A 17,912-nucleotide genomic window follows, 5' to 3' on the forward strand; every position below is an offset into this window, starting at 1 on the left:
TTTAAATAAAATAAATAAAAAAACTTTTGTTAATCATATCCATGACTTTATGTCACACAGAAAAATAATGTTTTTCCACAGAGTATGTAAATATTTTGTTTCTTTATGAAAAGACAGAAAAGAKATAAAATATAGAAGAGAACATGCATCCTCCGTGGCGAAGAATAAATGCAATGGAAGCAGAATATATAGCTTAAAGTGAATATCTGCTACACTGAATATGTGCACAGTGTGCACACAACAATATGCACAGGTTATCTCCTCGGGGTGCTGCCATCATCCAGCTCGCCGCTAACTCTTTCAAACTGACAARCCAATAGCAGAAGAAGGAGAGTCTTCCACCCTTTGAGACATTTGAAGAAAGGTTTGCTTAACCCAGACCTTCCAGCCGAATACCAACTTTAACCTTTACCATCGCACTATGTCCCTTGTTGAATGCTCAGTTAAGCAGGTAGTTATATTGTTTGAATTGTGTTGGTGGGCATATTTGTACTGTACATGTGCACGGCTGTTTCCTTTTCACAAAGCAGGTTACATAAGTACTTACACAACTTATAAAAGAGACATACATTTCCTTTGGTCTTTTTTCATGTTTTGTCGCATTACAACCAMAGCTTTACAGTATTTTYGGATTTAATGTCACACGCCGTCACAAAATAGTTATGGCTSTGTTATGCTGTAGTGATGCTWTTCTTCAAAGATGGGGAAATGTGGTCAGATAAGCAGAAGATTAATGGAGCTAAATACAAGGGCATTTTGTATGAAGTCCAGTTACAGGCTGAAACAGACTAAAGACTGTGTTCACTTTCCAGAAGGGGAGCAATACTTKTGTCTTTTATGCGTGTATTTGCAAAGTGATGACCAAACAGAAAACCTAATAAAAGATCTTCAGCAGTAAAATAATCATGTTATTACATTTTTCTTCTCTCCCTCTTAATCCATTTTCCCTGTGTCCAGGGATCAGATCTCAAGATGCAGTGGATGTTGCAGGCCTCCTGTCATTGCGAGAATAGAAATCTCTGTTAATTTAGCATCTGCTTGCATTAAATCATCAGCTTCTCCTTTGAAAAGCCAAAAGGTATTTCTAGATGCAATTTTTTCTCTCAATGAAGCTGACAACAGTTAAATTAATCATTTTTTTAACACTGGCCAACTGAACTTGTTCTAAAYCCCTTACTTTTTCATTAGCAATGGAAAGATGATGCAATCCTGTTAGTAGGTAGATGTGYTGGCRCCCCACCACTCACTCACTTTGTAATCCACCCTGTCACTGCAGTTTGTATGTTTAATTCAGAAATTGCATCTGCATGTTGGTTTCAGTGTAAATAGAAATTGTTGGCAGGGAATGCTACCATAATAATAAATCTAACTGAAAACTCCATTACGGTGTAGTTAAATGTATTACATTATATCATTCTAATGCCATAAACATAAGGCAGAACAAGGSAGTTAGTTGTACAAACACACAATTTGAGACGGAACTGTTTCATCTAGACTTTGGATCATAATTTATGTAAGTTTGAGTAAAAAAAATCTCAACAAGTTTCTGGCTGTAAAATGACAAAATGCAAAAAGGTAATGTTAGAGTCCAATGTTGCATTTAAAATATTTGATGTCTGAGAACCTCTCTGATCATTATTACAACCAACATTCATTGTTTCCTTAAAGAAAAAAAAAAAAAAAAAAATATATATATATATATATATATATATACGTTTAGCATTTTAAAATATGTAGCATCTTACAACAAATCTATTTTGAAATTCTTAACTGGGCGGAAAAAAATGATCACGCCTTCCATTTAGTAATCAATGATGTAAGTCAATTTGCAGCAACAGACTAACACACCCCAAGCCTATCCATTACTGATTCGATTGTGACCCGTTAAGACAGTGGGAGGGGATATTAAATTTGACACCATCACAAATCTAACAGCTACTTTCAATATCTTCTTTCTGTTGGACTCAGCACAGCTTCATCAGCACACAGTAAAACACAAGAAAAAACAGGTAGGGGCTGATTCAGAGACTCCTTCTTTTTGCTTGCGGCCACGCTTCACCTTTGCCCGGAGAAGGATGTAAGACCTCAATGTCAGCAACACTCAGCTGACATCACCAGAGAGACGTGTCAGCTGTTTCAATGTCTTTTCATAGCGCATAAAAGACTGGATGTCATTCTGCAAAAACGCTGCCTAAGCAGGTACCTCAATAAAAATAAAAAAAATCCCAAGATGGGATTTCATCGTGCCTTGTGCAATGTTTGAAGTTCTTCTAGACAAACATTCAGGTTTTGGCTGGAGAGCTCAGTCTGCTCTGGTGCAGCTGAAGAGCTTAGAAGTAGTTCTGACTGCTTGTCTAGTTTTATAGCCAAGACAAACTTGAAATGCAGGAGTCAATAAAAATGCACCTGAAACAAGCCAACAGCAGCGCAAGCCAAAGCACAATGCTGACTGGTGCATCATCTCCGGTTGGAACCACAGTCTCATGCAGTCCTCAACTCAGTTCTACCTGGAATCYGCATGTGTTTTATTCAATTAGTGAGTGAAGACAGATTAGCCTGGAGAYTGTGTGGACCTTTTTTCACGTCTTGAGGATTACCTACTGCTGATGTGGACACTTTTGCTGCCATGTCGGAACAGGATGTGGGCAGAAAACCGAGCTAGAGACCTTGCAGCTGGCAGGCCCATTTTCAGTTTGTGGTGTAGGGGGAAAAGGCGTTAAACAGCTGTGAAAATAGAGAGCAGTCCCACCTTTGAAGGCCACCTATTAGTCTTTACCAAACAGTTTCCCCTTTAAAACCAGAACTGGATCTTTTCAATGAGCTGCAAAAAATGTTGGCACCCCTTGTGGAGGTTTTTGTTTCTGAAAAAAACCCTCAGTAGATAAATGTGTCCCATTTTTCTGCCTGAAAGGGAAAAAAATGGATTTATACATGCTCTAGAAAAAGAGACCACTTAAAATGATTGGTTTCTCTGATTTTACTCCTTATCGGTACATGTTTGAGTAAAAKGAATGTTGTTCTTTTATTCTATGAACTRCCAACATGTCTAACATTTAGTATTTATTTGCAGAAAATGAGAAATGGTCAAACTAACGAAAAAGATGCAGTGCTTTCAGACCTCAAATAAAGCAAAGAGAGCAAGTTCRTGTTCATTTAGAAACTACAGTACTAATGTTTTAACTCAAGAGTTTAGAAATCAATATTTGGTGGAATAATTACGAGGTTTTTCAATGGGGTTCATTGCAGTGGTTTCTTAATTTTTTTCCAGAGCTGTATTCCAGTATTCCACAAGTTTTGTATCATAATTATAAGACAAAACATCCTGAAGCAAATGTTTGTGCATGGTGAGAACTTTATGTAATCCCCAATTGACTGGTATCACAGATTTAGTTTTTTGTATTTGACTAATAGACTCAATTGGTATTTTAACAATTGTTTTCCTAGTTCTTTTGGCACAGGGCTTCTTTCTGTCTTTATTTTTTTAGCTGTAAACAACAGATACACAAGTCAAAAGAATGATTCATCCAGGCKTATGCTCATCAGTTGGAAACGTGTACTTTATTATTTCACTGCTTTGCTGTCTCTGAACATTTGATAGGTGAAAATATTTCAAGTCTGTCAGGTTAGTAGGCTTATTTCCAGGATCTATCAGGCCTGTATTTTTTTTTTTTGCCAAACTTCTACCACAACATTTTTTAACTATCTGCGCTACATCTGATAATCTGAGATGGAAATAATTCATCAAGGAGACTAAACAATTCTGTACTTACTGATGTAGACTCCCTTATTGCCCCTATTCTGCTGAACCAAACTTAGACCCAGGTTGAGCATTTGACCAAGTCAGAGATAAATCTCTGATAACAGTTTAAGCTTAATCAGCTTGACCTATGACTGTTTCACTAAAACCCTTCCTGTGACTTTGTCCAGTGGCAGTGGAGGAAAGTGGAGGAGATGGAGATTCTCTCCTGTGTACAGAGTGCCTTGTAGAAATATCCCAATCCTTTTAAATCTCCATATTCTGCCACATTTCAATTGCTCGTTGAAATGTGATGTTTTTGTTTTGTCTTCGTTTTAAGTCGGCACTTGCTGAACATGTCCTGTGTTCTGTTGTCCAAATAATTCAATTTACACCTTTATGTAGAAAAACATTATCTCAGTAGTCCTGGTCTTATATGTCACACATTGTCTTTGGAAAACCTTCACGCCTTTCTTGGAAAACAAAGGTTTCTTCTGTGCTTGCCTTCCAAAAGATTAATACCTGAGCAGTTTTTTTCAGAAATGTACTTTTACATAAACCCCTGCCATAGGTCTTCCAAATTATATGTTAAGGTTTTGGGTTTTTTTTTTAGAATCTTGCAGTTTATTCCCAGATTGAACATACGGCATGTTTTCTTTCATCYGTAGACTGTTTTCACATCAGAATGTCTGATTTTAAAATCATCTTTAAATCCCCCTGTAAACACTACGGTGTTCACTTTCACTTCACCAGTMGGAACACTCCAAAACTAAACGTTTAAGCATTTAAATGGGGCAAATTTTCTTGTACATGCTGAGTAATAATGTGCTAAATATGTGCACCTGATGTGCACCATTTTTGAAATTGTAGTCTGGCTATCGCTGAAGTTTGYCAATGACAGCGGAGGAARTAAATGAATTCATTTAGTCCCTGTTGGCCACACTTCTAAATATTGAACTAACATTRATAGCCATATTGTTTGRCTTGACACGKCTCTGTTTGCAGTGAGGGATAATTGCTTGCAGGTCAGGCAATTTCCGGTAAGCTTCATAGTATTGAACTTGTTCATACCATATGCCACGGCCAAACGTTAGCAATTGGGTAAAATAAAAAAAACATAAACTTCACTCAATCGCTAAAGCACTGCTTATACAGCAAATTCACAGCCAATACCATCTCAACAAATTTCTCCAAAAAAAAGGAGATTCAATCAATACAGACTCCACCAGAGTCCACATCTCCAGCCAGCRACTGTTTTCCAATAGCTGAGGGTCCAAACTCTATGTGTGAAGAAGCAAAGCACAGAACAAAAAACAGTTTTTTTTACCCAGCTAAATAAATGAGGGTGTGTCCTCATTTATTTCTAACCAAAACTAATTTTTGTTACATTTTATAGAAAACATGAAATATTTGTTTTGAATTTAACMGTTTTGCTAAATTGATAGTTATATTGGGACACCCCACAATAGCCTTTGTGCAGGGTGGGAGTCCAATTGAATATCATGGTTTCTTTTTAAGTCGGTGTGATTTCAGAATCTTTATCTTCTCCCTGAAGTCACATTCCCTCCACCCACGTCATCAACCTTTCCTCCTGCCTGCAGCTGACTGCCACACCCACCTGTTTCCAAATCCCCCAGCAGCCCCGCAGCCATCCATCCTTGGGATTTAGTCTTTTCTAGTAGCATAGGCTGTTCAGATCTAACCCCTCKAACAACTGCTTTTGTTTCTGTGCTTTTCTGCCTCTCTGACCACCTTTATTTTTCATATAAGTTCAGTACAATCACTGAACTCGCCTGCCAGGTTTCTGTCTTGACCGGGTTCACTTCCCTGCTGTGCTTGTGTGAGATAATTTATTTAATAAATCCACACTTGGAGGGCAGACTGTGCTTTTACGTCACATGCGATCACCAATTCAGTAAAATTCTGATGTATTAATAAGTGAAAACTGAGATGGCCGATACACCTTTCAGTCCTGAAACGTCCTCCGTCACTAATTAAAGCCGTACTGCAGCTGCTGTCTGATTCAGAGTGCTTGTTTTCTAATGAGGTTCCACCAAAAAATCATGAGCCAGAACAGCTTGCTCCCAGTTTGAAAAATTAATAATAGAATATTTCAGTGACAACCACAAGCAGCCCTTGTAATATTTAAGTTAAAGCTCTTTTCCCTTGGGCTGGCTTGCCATAAACAATTCTCTTTAACAGATGCCTCTCTTCTATCCTGATTACTTGCCCTTACTATCTCAGCCGAGCGTTCATGATTCAGTGACTCTGAACTTTTCTGCCAGCRCAAAGCTACAGCATCAGGCATTCTACCTTTCCGTTTTAAGCCTACAACGCTGCTTGTGAAGCAGTATGGAAAGCCGAGGTTAAACCCTATTAGGGTTCTCAAAAGGCAACTAAAATCTGTCCTGGCCAGGCATACATAGGGCTACTAAAAGGATTAAATGATCACAGCTTTATTCACCCTCTGCCTCATTTTTATACGCATACATGCTGTTGACCCTGTGTTCCTCCAAAAGCTATGCTTGGTTTGGCAACAGCTTCAGTGCTGTTAACCAGTTCAGTTGAAATAAATATATTTCTTGGCTGTCTATCAGTTCAGTTCAGTTTATTTATACAGAAACAATTCTCCCAAAAATTTCYCCCACCAAAAAAGTTGATTAAATCCAATCATACAGACTCAGTCAATTTCATTCAATCCAAACTGATCATAATTATTAAACAGCCCAGTCAATTTCAGTTTATTATTCAAACTGATGAATAAAACAAACAAACAAAAACAAATTCATATGGTTTAAGAGATTAACAGCAAAAAACATCTTGCTAAGCAAGTAGAGACCAATCATGTTCAGTTCAGATTTCAGTTTTTTATCACTTAACCTCATCATGCACAGCAACACAACCATGCAAAGGGAAAAATGTTCTGGATTATCATTACACTCACTTCAAAAACAAAGCAAACCCTTGCTGGTTCTATAGAAAAAGAAGAGGTAGTGTAAAAGTCTAGTGCTGCAGATCAAATGGATTTGATTTTGAAGGTTTGGTCTACAGCTAGCCACGAAGAAAAGTATCCAGCAATGACCTTAGAGAAGCAATTTTAGCAGACTGCTAATCAGTGAAGCGTTATAAGGCCATTTCCAAACAATTTGAAGTTCAGGAGTCTACAAGTGAGAAACATTTAACAATTGCCAATAATTACTACTCTTTCCAGGAGAGAACGTCCCACATAATTCATCTCAAGGACAGAACATATGGTTCTCAGAGAAACTGCAAAAAAGACAAGAGCTCCATCTCAGACTCTGCAAGAACTAGAAATAACTGTTTCTGCTGTAAATCTAAATCTCAGGTTTTTTATGTTTTTTTTCCAATTAGTCTAGTAATTTTGAGATCTTAATTTTAAGATTTCTGATTCAACTGCAGAAATGCCCAGCAATCTGGTATAATAGAGAACATTTATGTTGTTGATAAATGACTGATGTATTTATGGGGGAAAAAAGGCAAAAAAGAAAAAAAAACTGCAAAACTCAAATTGTAGGGAATTAAAATCAGTTCAAAACCATCTAAAGAACAAAAAGAAATCAGGGCAGGGATGTTAGACCACAAAAATAATTAATTTGGCCAAGAAGGTTGTAATCTGTGCAAAATTACCTGGAACAATGAGTSACTGAGTGACTTCAGTCCTCAATGTTTGTCTTGGACATGGAATTACAGTTAATGCTAATAAATGTTAAAAACAGAGAAATAAATTATTATTCATATAGATTACCTACTCTATAGAAAAAAATCCTTCTTTTGTTGCCAATATTCAACTCCTTTTGTTGTGTTCTCATGCACAGAATATAATTACAGAGTACTGTTACTCTGTTAAGAAATATAAATTACGCAAAGTTATTCCAAACACAAGATGAGGCAGGAATGCAATTCATATGCAGATGTATTTCAATTGCATATACATCTGCATGTGAATGAATGTGTGATTAGCTAATGGACATCAAGGTATGCTGGCCGTTGTGCCGACAGTGAGGTCCTCCGTTTTACTGTTTAATATTTCACATACTAGACAGACAGGTAGATAACAATTATTCATTTGTCTGACACATCCTGATTTAATGTGTGAAATTAAAGGGCCTAACATATTTTGCAGGCACATAGCTGACTCTTTCACTAAGCATTATCCATATCCTAATATAACCTATTTGTTCTTTTTCTTATCTTGGTAAATGGAAGTGCTGAAGTGGTTCGTATYGAAGTCTGGACAATAATAGGATATTAAAAACAAAATGAAACTCATTTTTTTGCAATTAAGAAGGAACAATAGAAAAATCTGCCTCTCTTTTATAATTCATTTTTCATTCCATCGATTGCTCCACACCACCCTCTAACTATACGACTCTACAATATAGCTGAACATTAATCCTGAAAATGCAGTTTTGCTGTAGTTCACRTGGAACATTAAAGAGCAAAGATGAAAACTATCTGCTGGTTAACTTGAGCACTAAATGACAGCGCTCATCCTGATTTTGTCTCGACCAATGCACATTTAAAACGCACAGTTACTTACATACCCTCCGTGCGATCGTATCTCACTATCTCACTTAATTAGCTCCTGAAGGCACTTTTACCTGCATTAGTGAGTGGACATATCTGTGCCTTTCACAACACTATCAACTTTTAAATAGGCTATACATTACAAACAACCTTGAGCTGTTTGAGCTTGGTGATGCTTATCTGCCACCGAGGTCACTGCATGAGATCCCGAGTATTTAGATGTTTTTTTCTTTAAGGAAAAAAGCTGAAAAAAGAAAGACGTACARCGTTGTTGTCAAATTCCTCAAGCTGTTCTTAGTGTCCGATCAGCGGTTTTCTGACACAAAAGCCAGGCCAGGTCGACCGGCTCAATGTTAGATGGACACGAGTGATAAGTAGGGAAACACAGAGAGGAAGCATTTATTGGAGACAATGCCATTCAAACATTGAACTCCAGAAATGCTTTTAATTCATTCAGAGATAACCACTACTCACCACTTGGCATTCAAAGCAAATTGGTCACAACTATGCTGAAGTAAATTTCAAACTAATTAGACTAACAACCACTTTTTGTGTTTAATAAAAAAAAAAAGAAATTCCATTATCAGCACTGTGCAACTACAAGATGTTTCATTTGTTCTTGGTGTGAATGGAGCAAGACAGATGATGGTGATTCATCCCGGGTTCTATTGTAGTGTGTCTGAATCTAATAGTTCTCAATGTAACAGTTGTGTCTTTTTTATTTTATTTTTACTTTCAGTCAAAACTAGGTGCCCCCCGCCCCTTTCAGCACTGCTGCAGAGTGGGACACTCTTACAGAGCTGAAAGAGGCAAATCCATCTTTTCATTTCATGCACCGAGAGAAGCACACAGTGTTTGTCTTGCCTACTGTGATTGCAAGGCAATCTCTAAGTCCCTGTTTTCCAAGCTGTGTTGAAGGGGGCATTTGTGACAGTTTCTCAACAGGCAGAGCGGCCTCGCCACTCTGTGCTCGGCTGGAGAATGTAAAGGAGGGTAAGCTATAGGTAAGACATCATTACAAGGATGATCTTTGAGTTTAAGTTCTGACTTGAAAAAATGCCAAATACACTGCGCCGTAGGTGTACATGTAAATGCATTGGTCGAGTTAAAAACAGTGTACACCTTTTTTAATTTAAAACAAGAAAATGAAAGCGCGTATGCTRACATTAAAGCCCTCAGTGGAGTAGAGGCACAATATGGGGATMTTATGTTAATTATATGTTTTACGTATAATCTTAAGATGTTGTTGCAACATTGAAATATTTTATGTCATTTTTAATGTGATTGTTTTAAATATGTTTTGTCTTCCAATGTCTGGCACTCCTTCATAGCCCTGCTCTCAAATGATACAGGGGTAACATATTTTTTGGTCAAATCTTTAGTTATTAAAATTTAGCTGAGTTATATCATCTTAAAATTATAAGATTGCTTATATTTTTCAGATGCTATAACAATTGTCTGATTTGCCAAATCAACTGATTTTAGTGCATATATATATATATATATATATATATATATATATATATATATGGGAGTTTAATGTCAAATTAGAAATGTTCTTAAGTCATGTAATCCAATTATGAATTTTGATGGTTATTAAACCCCCTTAAAATTGATCATCTATGACAAAAATCTTCGAGGAAGCACTACTTGAAAGATGTTTTTTTAACAACTGCTAAGCAGCCTTTTAATGGATTCCCTTTTAAAGTTATAAATCTTTTAGGTTTTTGGAATAAATACGCATCCATAATGTGTCAGACAACRCATCAAGTGAAGCCTATGTGAATTCTCAAAGATTCTTGTGTCATCACAATGATAAACCAGTTTGTTTTAAAAAAAAAACCCTCAAGCATATTACCAAGTATATAAATACAAGTGCCTGTTTTTGYAATACCCATCACTCCCTCCTGCCCTCAGCCTCAAAGGATGTCAGGATCACTTAATTAGGTCAAATGTTTAGAAGAGTTGCAGCATTATAACATCAAGGTCACTAAATTGAGTAAAGGGCAAAACGGCATGTTCTAACATCAGCTAACCTCTGGTAAATGGATACTTAAAAACATCAACTTTAGGATTATTAGGTTGTTTAAAAAAGTACAAAGGAGAACAAAGGAAGAAAAAGATTTTTTTTAATTGGACCTAAATTTAAAGCTTGACCAAAGCAGTATACAAACCTCCTGAAATTCTTTATGGATTTTGGCTTTGGAYAGTGATGCACCAATATAGGTTTTCCATGCCAAGATCGAGATCTAATTTTCATTTAGATCCGGCTAACTCACTGAAAATGTTGACTGAAGGCAATGGTTTCCATAGGACTACAAAAAAGTTTGAACAAAATGTGCTGCCGGTTATGTGATAGAGGTAGTGATTTTGAATTCAGAAGAAAAAAAAGGAATGAGCAGATTATTCCCATTCCTAAAGTAAGGCATGTGTTTCTAATCTTTACCTGGTTTTTACTAAACAAAAAAGTTAATGAAAGGGTATGTGGTTGATTGTGCAGTTATTTGTTTTATGCATATAATAAAAAGGCAAATGAATTAGATCTTTCAGTATTTGATTTGCAACAACTGAAAATTAGTCGTTGCTTGATTGGTGCATTTATAATTTTAATATGTCAGCCCAAGATTATTAGTGGCCCCTCCGCATCTGCTTCCCCCCCCTTACAATACTTTCTGAACCCACCCCTGAAGTGGAGGTTGTTAATTTCATTTAAATCTTGTTAATAACTTAGCAGTATGCTATTGGCCCTTAATTTTAGGGTTATAAATCTTGTATCAGTTTTAAGCAGCATAAGTAGCTGTCTATGAACATGACAGATAACACAAGCTGGGGGCTGCAGAATTGAACTGTGCTCTGCAAAAAAATAAAAAATAGATGCCGATGTCGAGCAAAGCTGGTGTGATTTTGGTTGCGTATTTCCTCAATTATCCTCAACGATCTTTTAAGAAGCAAAGATATTTCTGTCATTCAAAAGATAATCATTTGTTCTCTTAAAACCACTTTCACAGGACCTATCRTTTATTCAGGTTAACTATAAATATCTTTCGCCATTCGATCTGTGAAAAAATGGTTCCAACATACGGATATAAGGGTAGCGTGTGGTATTGATTGTCACACTGCCATATTGTAGGCATCAAAGGTCATTTTGTGGTCACATAAAAAATTGAAGTGGGGAGGTGCTTTGTCATTTTTATGAGTAAGAGTAATTTTTCATGCCTTTGTTTTTGGATTTAAGGCTTACACAACAATCACCCTTTAAAACGGCAGCAAAATGCTGTAGGTAAAATCCTCCATTTAAATCAAGTTTTTCCATTGACAAGCTAAAGCCATGTAGAAGCCATCTGAAAACTGTTCGAGAGGCGCTGATGACAGAGGAATCTGTTGTCAGTATTTCTGGCTTTGCATGTTTGTTCAATTTCAGTTATCACACAGAGTAATTCATAATAAAACACAAAACAGATCGCTGGTTTAACTTCATATTGTCAAATTTTGCAACCTTTTAACTTTTCGATGACTAGAAAGTTATATGTAGAAATTCCAATTTGTTACTGAATTTCCATTGATAACTATAACCAAACTCAACCTGCAATGGGTCTCGTTACAAAGTTTAAAGAGTGGCACTGCTGGTTAATTGCGCATCATTACTATCAATTGCAAAAAGTAAAGATACTTATTTTGAGTCCTGCGCCTTGAGCTTTGATTTACTGACGGGACTGTGATAATGATGAATAATTCACGCGAGAGTAAAAAGTGTGACAAACAGCCCCGCTCTGCTACCGTTCATTTCAAACAAACTTCAAATATCAGACACCATTCTGTTCTAATACGCTCCTAAAAAGAGGGGCTTCCTGCAATAAGCTCCTAGATTCTGCCGCGCTCTGTAGAGCTGACCGCACAAACCACCGTCCTATCAAATCCGTTCTGGTGCGATGTTCAAGGATCCCACGGCAAAGATCCAAGCTACAACTCGGATGGATGTAAAAAATCCTCTCCGGCTCAGGGGATCTTTTTTTTTTTTTTTTTTTTACCCCCTTCACCTGCTGCATTGTAGGATATAGCTACGCTGCGCACCTGCAGTCACAGATAGGCTACGGAATCCTGTCCTGGCTCCTCATGGCTGTTCCTGGAAATGCTCAAACACAGCAAAAGCTGTGCCAAATGCAAATCCAGCGAGTTCCTATTATACAGGTGGCATTGTTATTTCGGATCGAGCAATGCAACGTGTCGTTTTAAAGATCCTAAATATTCCAGGAAAGAATGACACGTTGGGCAGGAAAGGATGAGAAGCATCTTTCTTTTTTTTTTTTTTTGTGTTATAATAAACTGTTTAGGATACAGGATGGGTGCATTAAAAAAAAAACGTGTTAATATCCAGCAACTACAGAGCATTTAGAAGCAGTGTACCAACATTTAGAAGCAGTGTACCAACAGAAGACTAGGGCTGCCAAGTTTCATCGGACTGCGCATTGCCCGTGGCTCCGCTCCGGCTTACCTTTCTCCTCGTCGGACACCTTCGAGGGCTCGGCGCACGGAAATAATCCGGAGGAAAGGGCGAGAAAGGCGAGAAGGAAAAACTCCGACATGWTTCCGGAGAGCGGGCTATGCAAGTAGCCACGGTGCTTCTCCCGCTCCTGTTCCGGGGTCCGGGTCCAGTCTCCCCCTCCACCACCAACCCGGTTGACGAGCGCCGTTATCCGGTGATGTCCGGCGGAACCAGTGCGCAGAACGGTGCGGCTCCCTGACACATGCACACCGCCGCTCTGAGCAGCGAACAGACGCACCGGAGGGATGAGAGTGAGAGAGGCAGGGAGGACGAGAAGGAGGAGGAAGGGGGACGGAGGATTGAGGGAGGGAGGCAAGAGCAAAGAGGAGTACGTTTCCTGTCTTTTCTCAATGATTTAATGCCGTCAAGGTGACGCAGCTCGTTGCACATTAATCATATAGTTTTTCTCTGGAGAGAGATGATTTGGTGTCGTTATTAGGAAGGAGCTCAAGCTCAGATGGGGGGTCCTAAAGAATGAGGGGCACAAAAAAAGAGAAAAGTAGTATGTGCGATTTAAGATTTTTAACACTAAGAAAGTTTAGCATGATCATAACGGGATGCATTAAGTCCTTCATTCTCCCTTTGGTAAATTGTTTTATTTATAAAAATAAGTCATCACTTCAATCTTCCGCAGTCATTGGACGGAAGGCTGGGTTCACCCTGACAGGTCGCCAGGCCGTCACGGGGTCACGCACAGGATAAAAGACCATGTGCATACATTTCCACCTTAGAGCAATTTAGAGAGGAAGCCAGAGTACCCAGAGAGAAACATGCAGACATGTTTGAATTCAACTCAGATGATCAATATTAGTGTCAAATCAAAAATGTTATGTCAAGGCACAATGCATATTCACAATGCTTAGCATTGGTCACTTTATTATGCTTATCCAGTCAACTGCTTGTTAACACAAACAGTGAATCACAGCAGAATCACATTACTGCACCTATTGTGGTGAATATAACTTGCTGAATCTCCATTTGGGGATCAAAATGGGAAAGAAATGAAATTTGAAAATGACAGTTACATATTTTTAAGCAGCGAAATTAGTCTTTTTCTGAAAGTGATGGAAAAGTATTGCTTTCTTTCACACACCTGACCAGCTGAGTGCAACAAGATGATCGCTTCTGCTTGGATTTCAATAAAATGACTTAGCTGTGCAGTATATATCAGAACATATTTGTGGTTTTGAAAGAGTGCTTTTGTTTAGCAGAATACATAATTGAAATGTTAAAAATAATGCACCAGCACCCCATGAGGTTACAATGAAATCATGGAGTAACTGGCAAATGAAGAATAATTGGTACCATTATTCATGTCATTATCTCAAATTCATTTATATCATTGTGTGTTTTTTAATGATTACTTTCTGGCAGGGAAAAAAGAAACAAACAAACATGGAAACTTTTTCACTTTAAGCTCTTAAGTCATTGCTTAGTTCTGACATTTTGTTTTCTCTGAAAAAAGTAATGTCGACTTTGCTGACACTAATGATAAATGTGGGTCTAAAAAGTATGCCTTTGAGCTGAACAGCACATTTACAGTGTGTGCAAAATGTCCCTTAATCATACCTTTACAAAGTTCACAGAAGAAAATGCAGTCTTTAAAATAGCTCTTGCAGGATTACATGGGTTTACTTAAAATGGGAATTTGATCAGGGGATGAATAGATCTATTTGGTAAAAAATTATTTGCAGGTAAAAAAAAAAGAAAAATTACAAATAAAGCTTTTCATGCCGGCTTCATTCAAGGGAATTCATGCATTTGGAAAGACTCAGAGTCAGCATCTGAAACTGAATTCAAAGGGTTCATTGCAAATTAGCTTGGTCAAAAATAATCCCTTTTTTACACTTTACAGAGGGTCTGCACACTTGGCTATTGAGAAACAATATAGTTTATTGGAGGCAGACTCTTAATTATTAATGGCTGGCTGTGACGTTTGCTATGTCGCAGGTTGTTAAAACTTACCAGAAATTGCATGCACTGTAAACAGCCTATTGGGGAGTAGAGGAATGATATGCCATACATTCCTCTTACTCAGACTCTAACTGCTCAATATTTGGAAGTGGGACCAACACAGATTGAATGGCTGCACTCATTTTCCTCCACCATCATTGCCAAAGCACAGCCCTAGGCAATCTACAATTCTAAAACAGTGCAGACAATCAATCCTTCACAATGTGTCCTGCTTGCTGATAGGCCCAGTTGAAATTTATCCAGAAAAATCTAGCTCAATAGGAGAAATCCCAGACGGAGCACTGACAGAAGATGAGAATCAAGCACAGCCACCAAACAGTTCCTCTAGACTAGTGGCAGCAGCAGTTAGGAAACACCTGATGGAAATGCATGTCTGCTGAGCTTATCATGCAAACTACTTCAGAGTCCAATGCTCCTAAGAATCGTAAACGGTGTAATGGAGAAGCATTGTTTGACCTTCTTAAAGAGACAGAAGCCCAATTTCAAGGCATCAAATTGTAAAGTCAAATTTCATTAATTGATATATGCATAATTTTTATAACAACTGAAGGTAGCAGTTACTTGATTGTGCTATGAAATGGCACTGTGCATGAAAAATACATAATACAACAAAGTTTAACACAACAAACTGAACAACTTAAAAATATTAATTTGCATTCATTCACCAGATACTATGATATCCCTAAATCTATTGTCTTCAGGAGTCTTTGAAACACTACAGAGTCTAGTTTTGTGTGATGCATTCTTAGAATAAGTAGAGTAAATATTGTAAACAAAACTCTTCACAAAACAGTAGGGAAACCAGGGATACTGTTAAGAAGTTTAAAGCAGGGTTAGATTATAAATCATTATCCTCATGGAACATTGCTCAGTTCATCAATGAGAAATGGAAAGAGCACGACACATCATCTGGTTAGATGAGTGCAGAATTACGCCTTTCAGTCTGCATACAAAATGCTCAATATAACTATAACATAAGACATCTCTCTGAATATGCAAATCACACCTGGAAACATAGAGGTGGCATCCTTATGCTGTACAGATGTTTGTCTTTAACAGGCACGGGGAAGCTGTTCAGAACCGAATGCAATTAAATACATGGCAATCCTACAGGAGAGCCTGCTAGAGGCTCCAAAGGACTTGAGACACAAAGGAATGATTAGATCAAAGCTTTGTGTGTTCGAATGCCCCAGTGAAGATGCACACCCTAACTGAATCAAGAATCTTTCGCAGAACTTGAAAATTGATGTTCACATATTTTCTAAATGCAATAGGACTGAGCATGACCTATTTTGTAAAGCAGAGATGGACAGACTTTCAGTATCTATATGCAAAGAGCTACAAGAGAGGTATCCCAAAAGGACTGGGATATGTGATTGCAGCAGAAAGTATTTCTACAAAAGTACTGACTCAGGGAGGTAAAGAGAAATGGATGTCAGCTTCTCAGATTTTTCTTTAGATAGAAAAAACCTTGGTGTCATTTTCTTTCTACCTCAAAGTTATGCACTGCTTTATGGTGGTCTATTAGATAGTAGATTGAGAATATCTTGAGGGTTGTGATGTTAATATGATAAACGCAAGCAGTGTGAATACTTTTGCAAAACACTGGTGTGATTTTAAATGTGCTAATCTACAGATTTCTTTGATATTTTATAAAAGTTTATGAATTTTATAACAAAGCAAACATAACCACATGTGAAAGCCAGGTTAAATCTATGGCTTTCAGCAAATAATCCATTCTTTTGTTGAGGAGCTACGTTCCTTCAACAGAAGAAAAACTGACTTGGTAGACAAATGATCAACATTGCACTCTGCCTTCTTTCTCTGAAGTGTTGTGTGGGAGGTTGCATGGTACCATGTTATTGTGTTGGCTTTGTTCCGACTTCAAAATTTATGTAGCTCTAGACGGGAAGAGTTCAGCTGACCAATCAGCTGAACTCTTACATGGAGATGTTAAATAAAAGACCTGAGTGTCTCGGTTTCTGCAGCCAACCAATTTTCAGTTTTATGATTTTCATTTCAGAGCACAGGAGTAAACGGTTGTTAAAAGAGATCGTGTATATTTAAAATGTTGCACATGTGACCTTGAACGCATACAGTAAAATTCAAATTTGAATGTGTTAGTAGAATGTCTCAGATTAACAGTACCTGTTGAAAATAACCTGTAAGCAGGCATTAAGTGTACCTGTCAATATGAAAACCTTCCAGATAATGTGTGTTCATAAGCTGCAAGTGGTAAAAAAAAATATTATTTTTATAATCTTCAGAAATAAAAGCTTCAAACATAGCTTTTATCAGCTTAAGTGTAATCAACCCATATATTGTCTCAGTGAATTCAGTTACTCAAATAAATTAACTTAAAAAAAAAATGCAATTTCTAATTTATTTATTTTGTTGTTTCCGCCTCATAGGTGTTTGTTGCATTTAAGAACATATCCAATCTGAAAATTAGTAGCTCTAGATACTGCACAAGGACTCAAAAATCTGTGACTGAGTTTGAACAATGCAGGCAGACAAAAGAAAAAAAAATCCGCCCCCATGAGCTCTGCTGTCAATTACTGATGTCTGACAATGATTAATGTAGTTCACTTGGTTGATGAAACACAAAAAGCCAAATATCTTGTGCTGTCATATAGCCTTTCATAAATAAGTATTTGAACACATCCCGTCAGTCAACTTAAAAACAAGTCGGTAAAGGTTACTGACTTGCACAGCTAAATAAATTTAAAGAACAATGCCTTCTCCATCCTTTAATTCATCCATTCAGAGATCAGGTTACAATTATCAAACAGTTTGAGGAAGGAAACCCATGCATCCCTCTTGCCAGCTGTCCTCTCCAGCTTTTTCTAAGGCAGCATATTAATATAGCCTTGTTAGCGTTAAGTAAAACAAAAAGGTTAAATACAAAGGTAATGTCTTCAGGGTGATGGTTGCAGTCATTTTAATATTGCTAGATGGTTAAGAGTGGAAGCGAGTGGCATTGCACAAGGTGACTGACATTACTCCTGCTTCCGATTAGTTGTTTCTGACCAAGTATTTTGTTCGCGCAGATGGCATTAGGACCTCAGAGAGGAGGCAGATTATCTGTCTCAGTTTTACTATATATATATA

General features: G+C 37.5%; 1 protein-coding gene across 6 annotated transcripts in view; it reads right to left on the reverse strand.

Annotated features, from left to right (window-relative positions):
- lrp1bb (low density lipoprotein receptor-related protein 1Bb) overlaps positions 1-13,124 on the reverse strand; it is a 316,436-nt gene extending 303,312 nt beyond the window's left edge. For 5 of the 6 annotated variants that reach the window (XM_008402881.2, XM_008402905.2, XM_008402873.2 and 2 more), the window contains exon 1: positions 12,777-13,123. In XM_008402881.2, coding sequence (XP_008401103.1) covers positions 12,777-12,867 — 91 coding nt within the window. In that variant the 5' untranslated portion in view covers positions 12,868-13,123. Of the gene's footprint in view, positions 1-12,776 lie in introns of all 6 variants that reach the window. The other variant, XM_008402891.2, reaches the window with a different exon arrangement.
- Between the last annotated feature and the right edge of the window lie 4,788 nt (positions 13,125-17,912).

This window comes from Poecilia reticulata, linkage group LG2 (assembly GCF_000633615.1).
Source record: "Poecilia reticulata strain Guanapo linkage group LG2, Guppy_female_1.0+MT, whole genome shotgun sequence".
Taxonomy (NCBI): Eukaryota; Metazoa; Chordata; class Actinopteri; order Cyprinodontiformes; family Poeciliidae; genus Poecilia; species Poecilia reticulata.